A 16,416-nucleotide genomic window follows, 5' to 3' on the forward strand; every position below is an offset into this window, starting at 1 on the left:
CATTTTGATTCCATATATGAGGAGCTGGTTTGTAATTAGCCTAAAATCAATTTACATTATTTGTTAACAACCATGTATAGTAAAATCTGGTATTCTGAGGCCCTTTAAGCTGTTTCTATGTTACTTAACCCATGTTCTTAAAAGAGGTCAGTAAAGCTTAGTGGTACCACTTTCATTCTGAAAAACCAGCCCGGGTCACATGTAATTGATCAACGAGATCTAACACTATAGTCTTCAGTGTTTTGCATTGCATTTTATTGGTCTTCCCTCCCGCCATGGAAAGACCTGGTCAGTCTTCTCACCCAGGTTATTCCTAACCCCAGCACTTTCACCCAGAGTTTATGATATCATCACACACATAATTATCCTCTATATGTTATTCTATGATATGCTTGCTAATAACATACACATATCCTAGGCTCTAAAGTTTTTTAGGGTCAGCTTCTCAATCATTGCTCCATAACATAGGTACAAGAAGCTTTCAGGAGATGTAAGGAATTTTCAAAATCATGTAATTAAAGAGAGAAACCCAAATCCATGTCTTGAAAAGCTCTTGAATGCTAGCCCATATCATTCATTCTCATGTGAGTAGAGAAATGTGTTCAAATGCTTTCAGGTTTTATTCTGGATTTACTCCAGTTCAGATCTCAAGATGTGCTGTGAAAATGGTCTGAAATTCATCTTGTTCTGTCCAACAACACACCAGTGGCTAGAAGCATTTTATGCGCAACACACTGACCAAAGGATGATTATGCCAAAGATTTAACTGGAAGTACTAGAAGGACTATTTCAGACTCCTTACTGCAGGGCCGGGGGGTCCCGGAGGTCCAACGCTGTCCTGTGTACATGTGCAAGCGTTCGGAAGAGCTGGGCATTTTGCTTCATCTCTCTGAAATTTGGAAAAGAATATTTATCTCTGAATTGAAAGTAAACATAGCCTCTTATCCGCCACACCCACTGATCTTATACACACAAGGAAATCTATTTCCCAACTTAAAGGGATAATTTTTAATTATGTTTACAAAGTCTTATGCCCAATCTTGCTATGCCCCTTTATGTCTTTAAAAGTTTTGCTTTAGGAAATCTCAGACCCCTGGTAATTTAATCCAATTCTCTCTAGTCTGGTATTAGAGAAATGCTGAGTGTTTCAGATATGGATGCCCATTTCATTCAGAATAAAACTTAAAATCCCTTCCACAGCCTACAGGCCTTACACGGTCTGCAAAACAGCACCCCACCACCTTGCCCCCTCCACTGCCCACCACCTCCCCTCTCCTTCACTCTGCCCCAGCCCCTCTCATCCACTTCTTGCTTCTCAGATGTTCAGGTCACCTTGTGGCCTTGGGGCCTTTACACTTACAGTCACCTCTGGCTGGAATGCTCTTTCTCCATTATCCACATTGCTTGTCCCCTCACTTCACTCAGGTCTCCGCTTAAATCTCATCTTATCCCTGAGGGCTGATGGTACTCACCTGGCTACCTGTCCTTGTACCCTGGTTTGTTTTCTATGATTTCTCACTCGATAACATGGTATATACCTACTTATTAACTCCTCCCCTTCCTCTGCCTTTCACTAGAGTATTCCCTTTCACTGCTGTAACTCCAGCACACAGGATAGTGCCTGGCTTATAACAGGTGTTCAGTAAGTATTTGTTGAGAAAATAATGCACATTTATTTTGTGGGTGTGTGCATCTCACTGTTTGCCTAGAACTTCAAATCCATCTTCAGCATTCAACTTTGTAACCATCACCACCTACACAGATAATATGGGGAAGGCCATCACTCGAGCAGAGCATTTCTACTTAGACATCCAGAGAGGTGTGATGGCTGATCCTGTAAAGGATTTAATAAGCATTTATTGTAAAATGCTGGCATTTTACAAGCAATAGGAGGACTCTGCAGTAAATGGGTTTATCAGACATGCTGATTAAATGAGCAGGACTTTTCTGACTATGCCTAACCACTTTGGCTGTTAGGGAGAATTTCCAGATGCGGTCCGCTACATTCTTGGCTTTTGGGGGGGGGGGTCCCCAGCCTGAGCTGCGGTCGTTAATGAGCACGCACACCATGTGTGTCCCTGGCTCCATCCTGAACATGCAGCTGCTGAGGGTTACTTCCTCTCCAGGCCATCCTCATCCACATCTCTTATTCCTCGAAGACTCATAAAACCATGACAAAATTCCATTCTGTTTCACTTACTCTGGAGGGAATATCACAGCATCTGTCTCTACTGGTCCACACCGGACTGCAGACAATATCAAAATTCTGGATTTGGAACTGTAAACAAGCAACAGTAACATGAGCTAAAGATGCATGAAAAACATTTCATATTAACATTTCCACATTTTAACCTCTGCTAACTTCTCACGCAGACTCTCTAGAGGGTCCAGGCAATGAAAGCCATGTGATCCTTACCTCCTAAGAACAAAAAAAACCTATGCCTCAGAGAAAGGGACAGTAAAGCAAAATGCATATCTGATAATCCCACTTCTGGTTCATTTCCTTGGCTAAAATGAAGTGTCTCATTGAGGTTTTTTTTTTTTTAAGAGAACATTGATTTCTTTATATCCTTAAAAATGATGAGTGCATTTAATTCAGAATTTTAATTTGAAGACTACACACATTTAAATCAACTTTTAAGAGTCTACCTCTGTCTAAAAAAAAAAGTAACATTTTAAAAGATTCCTCACTTATTCTTAAATTGATGCTCTGCTTCTTATAAATTCTTACCTAGGGGCCAACTAATAATTTTATGTTTACCTTCAGCTTAACTATTTCAATCTACATATACTTTCTATCTTTCTACACTTAAAAAACAGAATTCTTTGGACAAAAAAGAAAAGGTCACTTAGATATAGTCATTCTTTCTTTTATAAACTTATTCTATTTAAATATTAAACCCAATATTCAATAAATGATTTTAATTGCAATTATATTATTTGTACTAACTAGTTCTTCCCTCGTGGCTCTGAGGGTAAAGCATCTGCCTGCAACCTGGAGGAGCCTGGTAGGCTACAGTCCATGAGGTCACAAAGACTTGGACACGACTGAGCAACTTAACTTCAACTTTACATGGTGAAAGCTAAGAGTGTTTGCAAGTTCAAGTTCTACATTGAGGGTTAAAATTTTCATTTCTGAATAGAGAAGAAAATTCTGCCCATGAAAGAAAGCTAAGCTCAGTAAAAGCAATTTTAAAACATAATAGAAGGGCTTCTCTAGTGGCTCAGCAGTAAAGAATCCATCTGCCAATGCAGGAGATGCAGGTTCAATCCCTGATCTGGGAAGATCCCACATTCCAGGTAGCAACTAACCCCACGCACCGCAACTATCGAGCCTGTGCTCGAGAGCCTGGGAGTCACAGTCTCTGAGCCCACGTGATGCAACTAGAGCAGCACATGCCCCAGAGCCCGTGCTCTACCGCAAAAGGAGCCGCGGCGATGAGAAGCCAGACGCCACAAGCAGCGAGTAGCCCCCACTTGTCACAACAAGGGAGAAGCCTAATAGCAATGAGGACCAAGCAGAGCCAGAAATAAACAAGTAAAATTATCTTTAAAAACAATAGAAGCCAAAAATAGTAGTCTTGCTTTCAGAACAATGTTATTATTAATCAACATTTATTATGAACTTAGCCTGGTGCAGTGAAAACCTCAAGTTTTAACAGTTTATTACTAAACAGCATTGTAAAAGGGTTGCCAAGCCCCCGCCTCCAACTTAAGCCAGTGACAGTTGTGAGGCGGCTGGCCTGACCCCTCTGTGAGGGAGCATAGCTCTGTGACGGTCGCTGCCAGAGTCCACAAATGCAAAATGTCCTGAATGCACAAAGCTGTGTCAACAGTCCCTACTTTTGAAGAGCAAAAAAATGAGTTCGTTTACATTTCACTGATTCTCCTGGCAACCACTTGTGCTGTGCTCTCCAGTTTGATTCAGTTTCAAGTCAACTACATGATGTTCTCTGGTGCCCTGACATCTTAATTTGCTTCTAGCAGTAAAGCACATTATCATGTTTTGTCAGTAGCGTATTACCTCAGTGTAACTTCCAGTGTTTCAATCTAACCAAGATATAAAACAATTAAAAACATCATCAAGGGAAAAGAAAAAGTACCAATTACTTTGAAAAATGTCATCTCTATCTTCGTACAAGGTACCAAGAAAAATAAAACTGTGTTACTTACTGTGGCTGACTTCCTCTCCCCTTTAAGCAGTTTTCCAAGAACTTCATAACCATCAGTGGTGATGTTTCCAGCTTCCTTGATATCCTTCTCTACAATCTCATAGCAGTCGATGTAAATCTTAACACTTTTCGGGGTCACTACGATATGAACCTAAAAAGATCATTCGTTTCCATTACAAAATTTCTACCCAGAACCATATGGCTGACTTCTACATATACCAGATCACACGTTAAAAAAATGTGTACTTAAACCTATTTATGAAATTAAAAGATGTATGTTCCTTGGAAGAATAGCTATGACCAACCTAGACAGCTTATTAAAAAGCAGAGCTTTTTAGCAAAGCTTATTAAAAAGCATTACTTTGCCAACAAAGGTCCGTCTAGTCCTGGCTATGGTTTTCCCAGTAGTCATGTATGGATATGAGAGTTGGACAATAAAGAGAGCTGAGCACCGAAGAATTGATGCTTTTGAACTGAGAAGTTGGAGAAGATTCTTGCAAGTCCCTGGGGCAGCAAGGAGATCCAACCAGTCCATCCTATAGGAAATCAGTCCTGAATATTCATTGGAAGGACTGATGCTGAAGCTAAAACTCCAAGACTTTGGCCACCTGATGTGAAGAACTGACTCATTTGAAAAGACCCTGATGCTGGGAAAGACTGAAGGTGGAAGGAGAAGGGGATGACAGAGGATGAGATGGTTGGATGGCATCACTAATGGACATAAGTTTAAATAAACTCTGGGAGCTGGTGATGGACAGGGAGGCCTAGCATGCTGCAATCCATGGAGTCACAAAGAGTCAGACACAACAGAGCGACTGAACTGAAAGCTATTCTCATCCCAAATCAAGAACCTTGGACTGAAAATTCAAGAACCAGGCTGCAGTGTCAATGCCATTTAATTTAACAACATCAAATTAAATGAACTACTTAACCTCTCTGAGTCTCAGTTTCCTCCCGCTATTATACATCAGTATAATTTCTTATTTTCCCCACTATGTATTCTTCCTGAGATGGCCAGAGATAATATAGTAGATGAGATGACTCTTTAAACTATAGAGAGCTTTTCAAAAAAAAAAAAAGACTGACAGATACAGAGAACAAACTTGTGGTTACCTGTGGCAGGGCAGGGGGGCAAAACAGTAGGGGATTAAGAGGTACATAGCAGTTTGCATAAAATAAGCTACAAATATATACTATACAAAGTGGGGAACATAGTCAATATTTTATAATAACTATTAAAAAATAAATTATAGAAAGTGAACTATTATAACTTAATAAATCATTAATAAATTGTTATACTTATAACAAAGGAGCTTCCAATGTCTTCCAGTGATTTTGCTAAATCCAGTTTTTAATTTCTTAGTCCAGAATCCCTGCCAAATCATTGGAAAAGTCCCTGATGCTGAGAAAGATTGAGGGCAGAAGGAGAAGAGGGCATCAGATGAGATGGCCGGATGGCATCACCAATGCGATGGACATGAGCTTGGGAAACTTCAGGAGATGATAAAGGGACACGGAGGCCGGGCACGCTGCAGTCCATGGGGTTGCAAAGAGTCAGACATGACTGGGCAACTGAACAACAACAACAGTCCTTGCCAAAAAGATCTTATACACCATGTAGACACCTAACACAGGAAAGAGCTAGGTCATATCTGTTGTAAAGAATCAGCTCTGGAAATCAAATTCAAGATTCAATTTCCTCATAAGAAAACAAAGTTCTGTTGATTTATTGTTGTTGGATATTGAAGATATTCAGAATCTTAAGAAATCTATTAGTACAGATAAATAATAAAACATCTATATTTCAAGAATGTAAAGAATGGCTGCAGGCAATCTTTGGCTTTATAGTTATGCCCATAGTTTCTACTTATCACAGCCCAAATACCCAAGTAAGCTCATGATGATTACTTTAAAAAGTTTGGCTCCAAGTTAAGGAACAGAAATTCCATTAAATGCTTTAGAGTAAATAAGCATAAGGACAGTCTCCAGAGATTTTTTTTTTAACAGTAGATATTTTTTCCACATAGAATCACCACCAAAACATTAATTTAGTACATCTATAAGCACTATGAATTACATATTGCTTTTATTTAAAAGCGATATATGACTTACTAAAAATAATTTTTAAATACCCCAGGGCAATCATCTAATATTGAATTCAAGATGAATACCATATAGACATTCCCAAGGTATTTATTATTATCTAGTAAGAACTGGGATTTCTTTGGAGGGAATGATGCTGAAGCTGAAACTCCAGTACTTTGGCCACCTCATGTGAAGAGTTGACTCATTGGAAAAGACTCTGATGCTAGGAGGGATTGGGGACAGGAGGACAAGAGGTTGACAGAGGATGAGATGGCTGGATGGCATCACGGACTTGATGGACATGAGTCTGAGTGAACTCTGAGAGTTGGTGATGGACAGGGAGTCCTGGCATGCTGCAATTCATGGGGTCGCCAAAAGTCGGACACGACTGAGCGACTGAACTGAACTGAACTGAAGAATTGAAACTTATTTATCAGATCTTATATGAACAATCTCAGAGGCTAACATTCAAAAGCTATTTGAAAAATCATAGTATCCAGAAAAACCATTTCAAAATCAAAGCTTTGAAATTTTGAAACAAAATTATTCCAAATATACTTGTCATTCAATGTGAGCCAAAAAGAAACACATGCTAAAAATATATTTTGCTATGATCTCTCCAGTGTGTTTTATTGCATTTTAAACACATGCATAATTACATTTCAGACTGGCTCTTCACCTGGGCACCAGTGTCCCAAGTAATTAGGGACTATTTCCCAACCGGGAAGCGTGTTGGTCACAGACCAGTAGAACAAAGCAGGAGCACTCTTGTCAACTCATCATCCTTCCCAAGGTCTGCCATCCCTTATTTTTCATCTATTCTACCTTTTTGTCTTATTACAATTTTCTCACTCGAATCTACATCATCTGTTACAATAAGATGAAGACATAGAATTTTTCAAGAGAATCCTCCAGAAGCAGCAGTTGCCCTTCCCCACATAAGCTCTTTTAGTCTATCCCCTCTCTCCCAAGAGCCTCCTGCATGTTATTTTCACTAATTTGCTGCTTCTCTCAGAGAACTACTTGTTCTTATCTCAAGGACTGAAGAACTTCAGTTCCCAAATTACGTGGGAAATGAAAGAAGGGTGTTCCAAGTCCTTGGATCAGTATCCAATAGAGACTGAACTTGGTACTTGAATGGATGCGATAAATGAGAGTAGGTTATCAGAATGGGGTAGAGGAAGGAAGGAGGGGGAAGAAAGCATAATGAAAAAGTGGAGGAGGAACTAAAAAAATAGAAAGACGCTATGAAAAAAGAAGGCAGAGAATTTGAAAAGAAAAGAGTTTATGAGAAAAAGAGAGACGAGGCATTACATAAGACCTAAGAACACAAATACCTCTCTATAAAGGCAAATTAAGACGGGAGGGTCAAAAAACAATTCTCTTGATATGTAGTAAATAATGACTATCACTATAGATCTCTTCAAAAATACTGCCTTATTGTTGTCAAGTAAAATGAAACATTCAATGAAAGTTGGAAATTTAAAAATAATAGTTCCTAGCCTAGACAGGGGGAATAGTTTGGGGGAGAATGGATATATGTATACGTATGGCTGAGTCAGTTTTCTGTTCACCTGAAATTATCACAACATTGTTAATCAGCTATACCCCAGTACAAAATAAAAAGTTTAAAAAAATAATAATATTTCCAAATGATTGTCAAGTGGTTAATAGCAGGCTGAGTTTCCAATATCTTCAGTGGGTATGGAAGAAAAATAAAATAGTCCTCTTTAGCAAGTTACTCAAATGTAAGTTTAATAGGCAAATCAATGATCCAAAAAAAGTTCATAAGAACTTCGCCAGATTCAGCATCTATTATTGGACAAGAAGCAACTGAAGCTAGTAAAAATTTGTCAAACTAGAATCTTCTTTCCCAATAAGGCATTTATTTCCCTGCACTTTACCAGTAAAGTCTGTAACTTGTTGAGCAAATATGCCTTTATACTCAGAGATCTCTGTTTCTCCACCATTGGTTGGTTTGTTTGTATTGTTTTGTTTTGTTTGGGAGGAGGGGGCTTATCACTAATGTGCTCATTGGGCTTCCCGGGTGGCTCAGCGGTAAAGAATCCACTTGCCAATGCAGGAGACACGGGTTCAATCCGTGTCAGGAAGCTCCCCTGGAGAAGGAAATGGCAGTCCACTCCAGTGTTCTTGCCTGGAAAATTCCACAGACAGAAGAGCCTGGCAGGCGACAGTCTGTGGGGTCCCCACAGAGTTGGACACGACTGAGTGACTAAGCAACAGCAATGTGTACCCTGAGGCCTCTGCAAATCCCATGAGGCGAGTCCCTTGCTGTCTTCACCAAGAATCTGATTCATAAATAAGAAAACATTCTGGGAAGAAACCAAGATTCTTAGGAAGAGAATCAGCAAGAAATTCAGCTCCATCTACCTATTTATAGGGAAGTTCTTCAATTTTCACTTGAGAAATCAGATTGAATTAGAAATATTTGTTTCCTTCATATGGGGACTAACTTTCTGAGCCTCATACTGGGGAAATTTTAAAGCTTGCGCAGCAAATAGTCTTCCTCCTGTTCATTTGATCCAATTGATGCAAAAATTCCATTAAAAAGTCCACTCATAACCAAGACTGTTCACTTCCGATTCTGCCAATGTCAGTACTCTTATCTGTCAATTAACTGTCTGACAGCAAGTCTGTATTACCCTTGGATCTTAAAATTAAAAAATTAAGATCATCAAGAATAGATAGTCCCCTAAGAATTTATCTTAGAAGTTTTAATAAAATGTTTCAGAGAAGTTGTAAATATGTTCATGCAGAAGTTAATCTCATAAACAGTTATCTTAATTATGTTGGTAGATAGTGATAACTTTTGGACTGACATGTTTGTAACTTTTCAATAAATGAGCTAGCAGAAGCAGGTTACTATGCTCTATAAAAGAAAAAATGTCAACTAAATACAATCCACAAAAATTAAGCTTTTGAAACAAAATTACATAAAGGTTCAAAATAAAAGGTAGAAAAATGGGCATACAATATTGTATATACTATACAACTCATATTCTAAAAAGACATTTGCATTGAATATATATTGAAATATCAACAGTAGTTAATCTCATTAATAGATTAGTAGAAATATCATTTTAAATTTTCTTCTTTGAAAATTAATCAAATCCTCTGAAATCAAAGATATTGTTTTTAAAAGACATAGCTATGTTTCCACCAGTTTAGCATACATTTTAATAAATAATAAATTAGTTTAAGTTTTAAGTCCACATACTTCTTTTATAAATAACCAGATAGTCTTACGTGTTTACCTTATGAAAACTTCCGTAAAATAATGCCTTCACTTCATCTGTGTCAAATGTAACAGTCTGCACCTCACCTCTTGTATCCTTGTTAAAGAATGATAATGTCTTGCTAGAAGCTGTAATCAACACATAATTGTTATTAAATCAAATGCATGGAGATTCTATACTGAAGTATTAACAATTAATTCTTGTTGAAGAGATCTCTAAAAAATTAATAATTCAGTTAAGATAAAATGTAATTCAAGTATTTACTGACATATTTTTTAAAAACTTTAAACATAAAAGCATAATCAAGGAAATAGATATGTATATGTATATGTATATGTATATATATATATACATCCAGAAGGTTCTTAAAGAGAAGGAAAAACATAATCAAAAATATGCATGCATGGGCCCTAAGAGAAGATAAAAATCCTTACGATCTGCAATCACCCCAACTTGTGGTTTATAGTCTCGGTCTGTGATCTGCCAAATTGCAAAAGGGTCGCTGGGAGTTTCTGGGAGGAGTCTGAATAGTAATATAATGGTATATGAAGGCGGGAGTCCATTGGGATGTAGTTCTCTGTTGGATAAAGCAAAATTAATTAATTAACTATTTAGTAAGGATTTCTCATCAGAAATAGATGATATTTAACATTTTTGGACTAGAATCTTTTCATGACTAGTATTAGAAGCCATTTATAATAATCCAATTATATTATAATAGTCTTTTTAATAATACATTATTAAAAGGGGAAAAATTTAAGGATGAGACCTCAAAATAGCAAACACTAAAGACCCATTATGTAAGCAGTAATAGTTGATTTATAATCTGATAAAGTCAAAAAGTCTGGGAAACTGCCAAATGATCTTTCATCCTACAGTTAATAAATCATTTTTTCTAGATACATAGATGATTATAAAACTATATCATGATTTTAGAGTGATAAACATTGTATCTATGGATGTAATTTAAAGTACATAAATCTCACTAAATATATTCAATTTCCAACATCAGGGATATGAGATCATAAGTAAGATGGCTCAAGGTTTCAATTTCTCCCTCCCTATATACTTCTAAAGTCCTCCCTTAAAATCAAATAAATCAAATAAGCTCCAGAAGGTCACACGTTCCCAGAAACAAAACCAATAATACATGTGACGGCCACATACATGTGCAAATGTTTAGTGTTGATAAACGGATATGATTCAAGTTTCTTGGCTCTAAGGCTATCGAACATAAAATGTGGACCCATGTGTCCTTCTAGACTTGAGTCAATCATTGTTCTAACGGAACTTCTGAAACAGAATCAATGGATTTTCGCCTGAGACCATTTAAAAACACTTTCTTCGTAAAGATAGGAAAAGGGCCTTGATAATCGGCCCATGGACAGAAAAGCAACTGCTCCACAGATTTGACCAAGGGCACAGAATGGCTCTTGGGGTTTTGAGCCTCAGTGTGCCACAGTGCCGGCACTTCTGGAATAGAACCCTGTCCTATGTTTGTTTGTTTGTTTGGGCTTTTATTGGCATAAACTTGATTTGCAATGTTGCATTTGCTTCTGCTGTACAGCAAAGTGAATCAGTTATACAAATACATAGAGCCTCTCTTTTTTAGATTCTTCTCCCATCTGTACAGGGAGGGACTTCTGCTCCACACTCTGTAATGCCCTCCTTCTTAAAGCGTATGTTCTGGGCAAGCTGACACAATGTCTTCTGCATGTTCAAAAGCCATCTTCATGATGAAGTGAAGTGAAGTGAGAGTTGCTCAGTCATATCTAACTCTTTGCCAACCCATGGACTATAGGCCACCAGGCTCCTCTGTCCATGGAATCTTCTCAATATTCCACATTAAAAATAATACCGTCTCCATATAAAGTCATCAGTCATTTAGCCCATTTTTCTCCTTTTTCAGTTAATGAATGATTATGAAAAAATAAAGAAGTATTTAATTGCATTTTATGCCTCTTTCAGCCACAAGATCTGAATCTTAAGAGGACAGTGGGCTGTCTTATGTGAAAATGTAGGAATCATAGCTTGAGGTGACAGAGTTAAACACTGGGTATTTCAGTTCACCACAAAACCTAAAACTGCAAACTAGTGTGGTTAACCATAAAAGAGTTAGGGACTCACAGTGTGGTCACACTACAACAATACAACTGTGCTTCCTTACAAGAAATTAGCCTTGGTTTTAGTCTGAATTTTCCGTCAGCTTTCCCAGAGCATTTCAAATTTCAGGCATCATCATCTGACCCTGTCCTAAGTGTCTGAAAACTTTATTTCTTGGTGTTCTTTCCCCTCCAGAAGGTGCCAAACACATATTTTGGTTATCAGAACCAGGTACAAACTTTCATCAAGTTAAATAACAACATCTAGAGCTGCCCAACAGGTCCCCAGAGCACCAGCCAATAAAAACTAACTGCCGCCTGTCAGATCACAGATCAGAGACAGACTGCTGCAGGCTTTCATCTTCTGGAGTCAGAAACTCTAGGAAGAATGCCTGTTCCCATTCTGCACTGATTCCATCCTGCCCTTCTGGACCCACGGAGAAATGTTCAAGAGGAGAAAGTGCCTCCCTGCTTAAATAATCTCCCTTAGAAGAAGCATACCTACAGTCCTAGCCTTAAATTCAAAAGGACTTAGTAATCCATCACGTGGCAGATACAGAATGAGATTCTCAGAGTAGCAGGCTTGAGTACTAGTCTCCCATGTGACCTGATAAGAGACCCTTAACTCAGCTGTGGGGTTTCCCTGATGGCTCAGTGGTAAAGAATCTGTCTGCAATGTAGGAGACACGGGTTCAATCCTTGGGTCAGGAAAATCCCCTGGAGGAAGAATCCACTCCAGTATTCATGCCAGGAGAATGCCAAGGACAGAGGAGCCTAGGGGGCTACAGTCCATGGGGGTCGCAAAGAGCTGGACACAACTGAGCAACTGAACATACACATCACACACACACACATACACACACAACCACACACAACCCAACTGTACTTAAGGAAACCAAATCAGGTTATCCATAAGACTTTTCCAACAATTCTAAAATACCAGAGTGCTAAGAAGTCAGCAAAGATTCTAACAACCTCACAAAACCCTCTGGCCCATGGTAAGAAAGAGACCCTCCTGTTGTCAGACTCACACTGTAGGCTGGTTCACAAAGGCATTCTTCTGAAGCCTGTAAGATGAGTAGCTGGGGAAAGAGCCTGACTCCAGGGAGACTCCTTGCACGGAAGCAAAATTCTTTTCTGTCAGATTGTATGCTTCAAGCATCTTAAAACCTTCACATCAGAACAGAAAATATTGAAATGAAGTTATTTGAATTATCTTATTGCTTAAATCCTGAAATAAATTAGCCCAAGAGTATGAACGCTTACCTGGTGAGGTGTAGCCATCCAAATAAATGAGAGGGCAACCTGCAACACAGCGTTGTTTAAGTACAATTCACCAAGGAATACTAAAGTTACACATGCGCAGAAAGCACCTGCATAAGTACAGCAAGTCACAAAACTGTTCATTCATGTGTAGACCATAACAATCCAACTTTTTCTAACTGGTTTTGTGTAGATTTTCAACTTGTAGGAGAAATTATTCTATTGAGCAGTGTAACCATGTTTTCTGGACAGTCTCCAGTCCACCTGGAATGTTACAACGTTCTTAAGAATGGTAAGACAGAATTAAAGGGGGAAATTTATATATTTTTTTCAATGGATTAAAGAACTTTTCGCCCAGGGAACTTTAAATTTGTGCAAGGGCAGGAAGAATTTGTTGCCAGCCAATCCTCTTCTTGGCCAAACACTGGAGGCTCGTGCTCATCACTGAACCGTCCAGGGGCAGGTGTGCAGGGGGTCTCAACCTGGGGCCCAGAGCTGGAACAGGGAAGGCTGCATGCAAGACTCCCTGGAATGGATGGAGCAGCTGCTGCTCGCTGCTCATTCCAGTAGTGCAGCTCCATTCTGAGCTTCAGTGTTAATTTTCACAATAAGCCATTAACATTTGTTTACTTCCGCTGCCTCTAACCAGAGTCCGGAGATTCTAATATAATGTTTAATAGGGGAAAAAACAACACTTAAAAAGCACAGCTCTGCCTGGGATTAGGGGTTTAGATGAGCCATTCAACTATTTCCTTAACCTAATACTCCAAAAATCAGAGTTCATGAATGGGGAGGAGGACAAATGGATTTAAATCTTTTGTCCTTCACTGCATCTTAAAAGTTCAACTGGAGGTCTCGGTATACCATGAATATACCCAAAGAAACAAATGAGAACCGAATGCATTTCTACGGGGCACACGCGCATAAGGCTGTTTTTTCCTGGCTCTCTTGAAGCACAGATGTTGACAGAACAAATACCAATTGATTACTAACAGGGAAAACCTTCACCTCACAGAAATGCTTCTATAAATGCATTTCTAAGTTGAAGATTCATTTTCTCAAATGTCACAGGCATTGAGATGGTGGGAAAAGGATATATACAAACATTTTATTTCCATACAAGGAATATTGCATCTTCAAGACTAAAAATGGACCTCTGACAAGCTCACAGTTAGCATGATCTCAATAGGAACAGTGATTCATCAGGTTCTCAAGTGGTTTCCCAGGATCTATTTATGCACAGACTTGATCTTGGTTAGGATAAGGAATGGTCTACTCAATAGTCATTTTTCAAAACAAGTGAGAGTACGGATCCATATGGACCATGACTTACTCGAAGTGGCAGTTTCACACACAAATGTGATGAGGTTGTCCTCTATCTTCTCAAAAGATTCAAAGTCATCCACAATGAACACGTGCCGTTCGCTTGGTTTGCTAGCTATGTTGGCAAGTTCATTGTAGTCGACATCAGCCACACCAACTACAAAGACACTGAACCCTGCAGAGCAATGTTTATAGAATTACACAAACGTTTGTCCATCTTTTATTGTCTAAACAATTCAAAATAAGATCTCATCAGAAATGATGCCAAACTTTCTCAGCTTATGCATCAAGTTCTTTCAATTGACATAAAGTCTCCTTAATTTATACTTTTTTCCTATTTTTTGGCTTATAAAGTTCGGTTAATTGAATTTCCTAAAATAAAATCTTAACAATTAAAAGGTGAACATTTTAATAACAAAATGGCTTAATGTGGCACTCATTTTCTTCCACACATCCTAAAATACCCATTAATTCTGCAGATATCTTAGGCAACATTAGCATTTTAAGCCGATCTGACTCAGAAACCAATAGGCCCATTTTCAACTGAATTCCTAAAACTAATTTACTCAATAAACTCAGACTCAAAGTCAGCACTTTGACCACTTTCAAAATGAAATCTACAATTCCCGCTGGCAATAAACTTTCATTTATTTAGGCTAACACAAATAAACAAAGTTTTCACTCCAAAAGTTTAATTCGACAGCAGAAAAAAATAGGCTATATAAAGAACTGGTTACATAATTAGCTAGAAACAAGATAACTTGAGGAGCAATCATTCATAACCCCAAAGCTAAATCAGCGAGGAGCCCAACACATGAAGAAATCTGTTCAAAGTGCCTAACCACAATGGAAATAATTTATAAAAACATCAGTGCAAAGAGTGATCTCTATTGTGAGAAGACAGTATGACTTAGTACTAATCATGACTCAGACTTTTAGCCAAAGACCCATACATGTGCAGATGACAAACTCCATATAATGAAGTACTTTACAATTTAGACCACCATAAATCATGCATAGCATTCTTTCTAAAATATGTCCACCTTGGACCCTGCCTGAAGGAGTGAGGTTGTTAATGCAGGTATTGTAAAGATCTAGTTTCATCTCTAATCATCTGACATAACTAATTTGAAGGGCAGTGTAACATCCTTGCTACAGGCTTTCAGAATGTTTGATTGCCAGGATCTACACCAGTGACGTCTCCCCAGACACCTCTCCGCTCCTTTGCAGTAAACCTTCCAGCAATCTGTTTGGGGCATGAGTCTACCAGGTCATGCTAAACCTATGTCTCTCCTTAGAGTGGGTTGAACCAGCATCAAGATTTACTTCTGCTACAGCAGGAAGCCTGGTGAGGATCATCCCATCACTGCTGTCTGTAGCATTCCAACCACTACGGGGGACAGACCATGAGGCACACATGTCTTAAACAAAGAATACACCATGTCGTTGCTGAGCAATTATCCAACTGTTCCATGATTAAATGTAAAGTAACATTAGAAGGGTGTGGAGGAGAATAGACTCAAAGAGAAACAATAAAGTAAAATCCATAATTTTGGTCTTTTGCAAGCGTTTCTGGATGTTTGAAACTGTAAAATAAATGAGGGCAATCCCTGGGCATCAAATGTATGCCTGTGTTTACCTGACTGCTGGATGACCAAAGCCGCCTTCTTGACCTCATCCTGCGACCGACCATCCGTGACCACAACCAGCACCTTGGGGACATTCTTCCTCATGCCGCTCTCCCAGGTCAACACCTTCTCCTTGATAAAGGTCAGAGCCTTGCCTGTAGAATGTGGCATGGAACATGTTCGTGTTTTATCAGTGAAAACTATCCAAATGCCCTTAGTCACACCCAATGGATAAGAATTTGAATGTTAGAGTTATACTCAGCCCATCACTCCAAAGGCTTTGGAGAGTGAAAGTCTAAGTACATGTTGATGAACGGTACCTGTTCTTGTATTTCCTCCTCTGTACCGAATGTTCTGGAGGGCCCCCAGGGCCAGGGCCTTGTCGTTGTATGTGTTCAGCTTAAACTCAGACTTGACCTCGTCACTGTACTGCACAAATGAGACCTGAAGAGGAAGGTAGTTTGATGGTGAGGGTAAGTCCGCTCTTTTTATGTTTCAATTTTCAAATGACTCCTCTAGTTGTAGAATGGGAAAGAGAAGTGTATTAGACCTGATGAAATATTATAAATACTTTATAGCTAATATA

At 38.7% G+C, this 16,416-nt stretch overlaps 1 protein-coding gene across 2 annotated transcripts in view; it reads right to left on the reverse strand.

Annotated features, from left to right (window-relative positions):
• Window positions 1-16,416, reverse strand: part of COL12A1 (collagen type XII alpha 1 chain) — a 120,100-nt gene that overhangs the window by 20,299 nt on the left and 83,385 nt on the right. For both annotated transcript variants that reach the window (XM_015097286.4, XM_060419188.1), the window contains exons 45-54: window positions 16,151-16,274; window positions 15,842-15,985; window positions 14,213-14,377; window positions 12,883-12,921; window positions 12,648-12,786; window positions 9,949-10,091; window positions 9,533-9,642; window positions 4,174-4,323; window positions 2,201-2,278; window positions 803-889 (exon numbers count right to left, since the gene is read on the reverse strand). In XM_015097286.4, coding sequence (XP_014952772.3) covers window positions 803-889; window positions 2,201-2,278; window positions 4,174-4,323; window positions 9,533-9,642; window positions 9,949-10,091; window positions 12,648-12,786; window positions 12,883-12,921; window positions 14,213-14,377; window positions 15,842-15,985; window positions 16,151-16,274 — 1,179 coding nt within the window. The remainder of the gene's footprint in view (window positions 1-802; window positions 890-2,200; window positions 2,279-4,173; window positions 4,324-9,532; window positions 9,643-9,948; window positions 10,092-12,647; window positions 12,787-12,882; window positions 12,922-14,212; window positions 14,378-15,841; window positions 15,986-16,150; window positions 16,275-16,416) is intronic.

This window comes from Ovis aries, chromosome 8 (assembly GCF_016772045.2).
Source record: "Ovis aries strain OAR_USU_Benz2616 breed Rambouillet chromosome 8, ARS-UI_Ramb_v3.0, whole genome shotgun sequence".
NCBI classification, from domain to species: domain Eukaryota; kingdom Metazoa; phylum Chordata; class Mammalia; order Artiodactyla; family Bovidae; genus Ovis; species Ovis aries.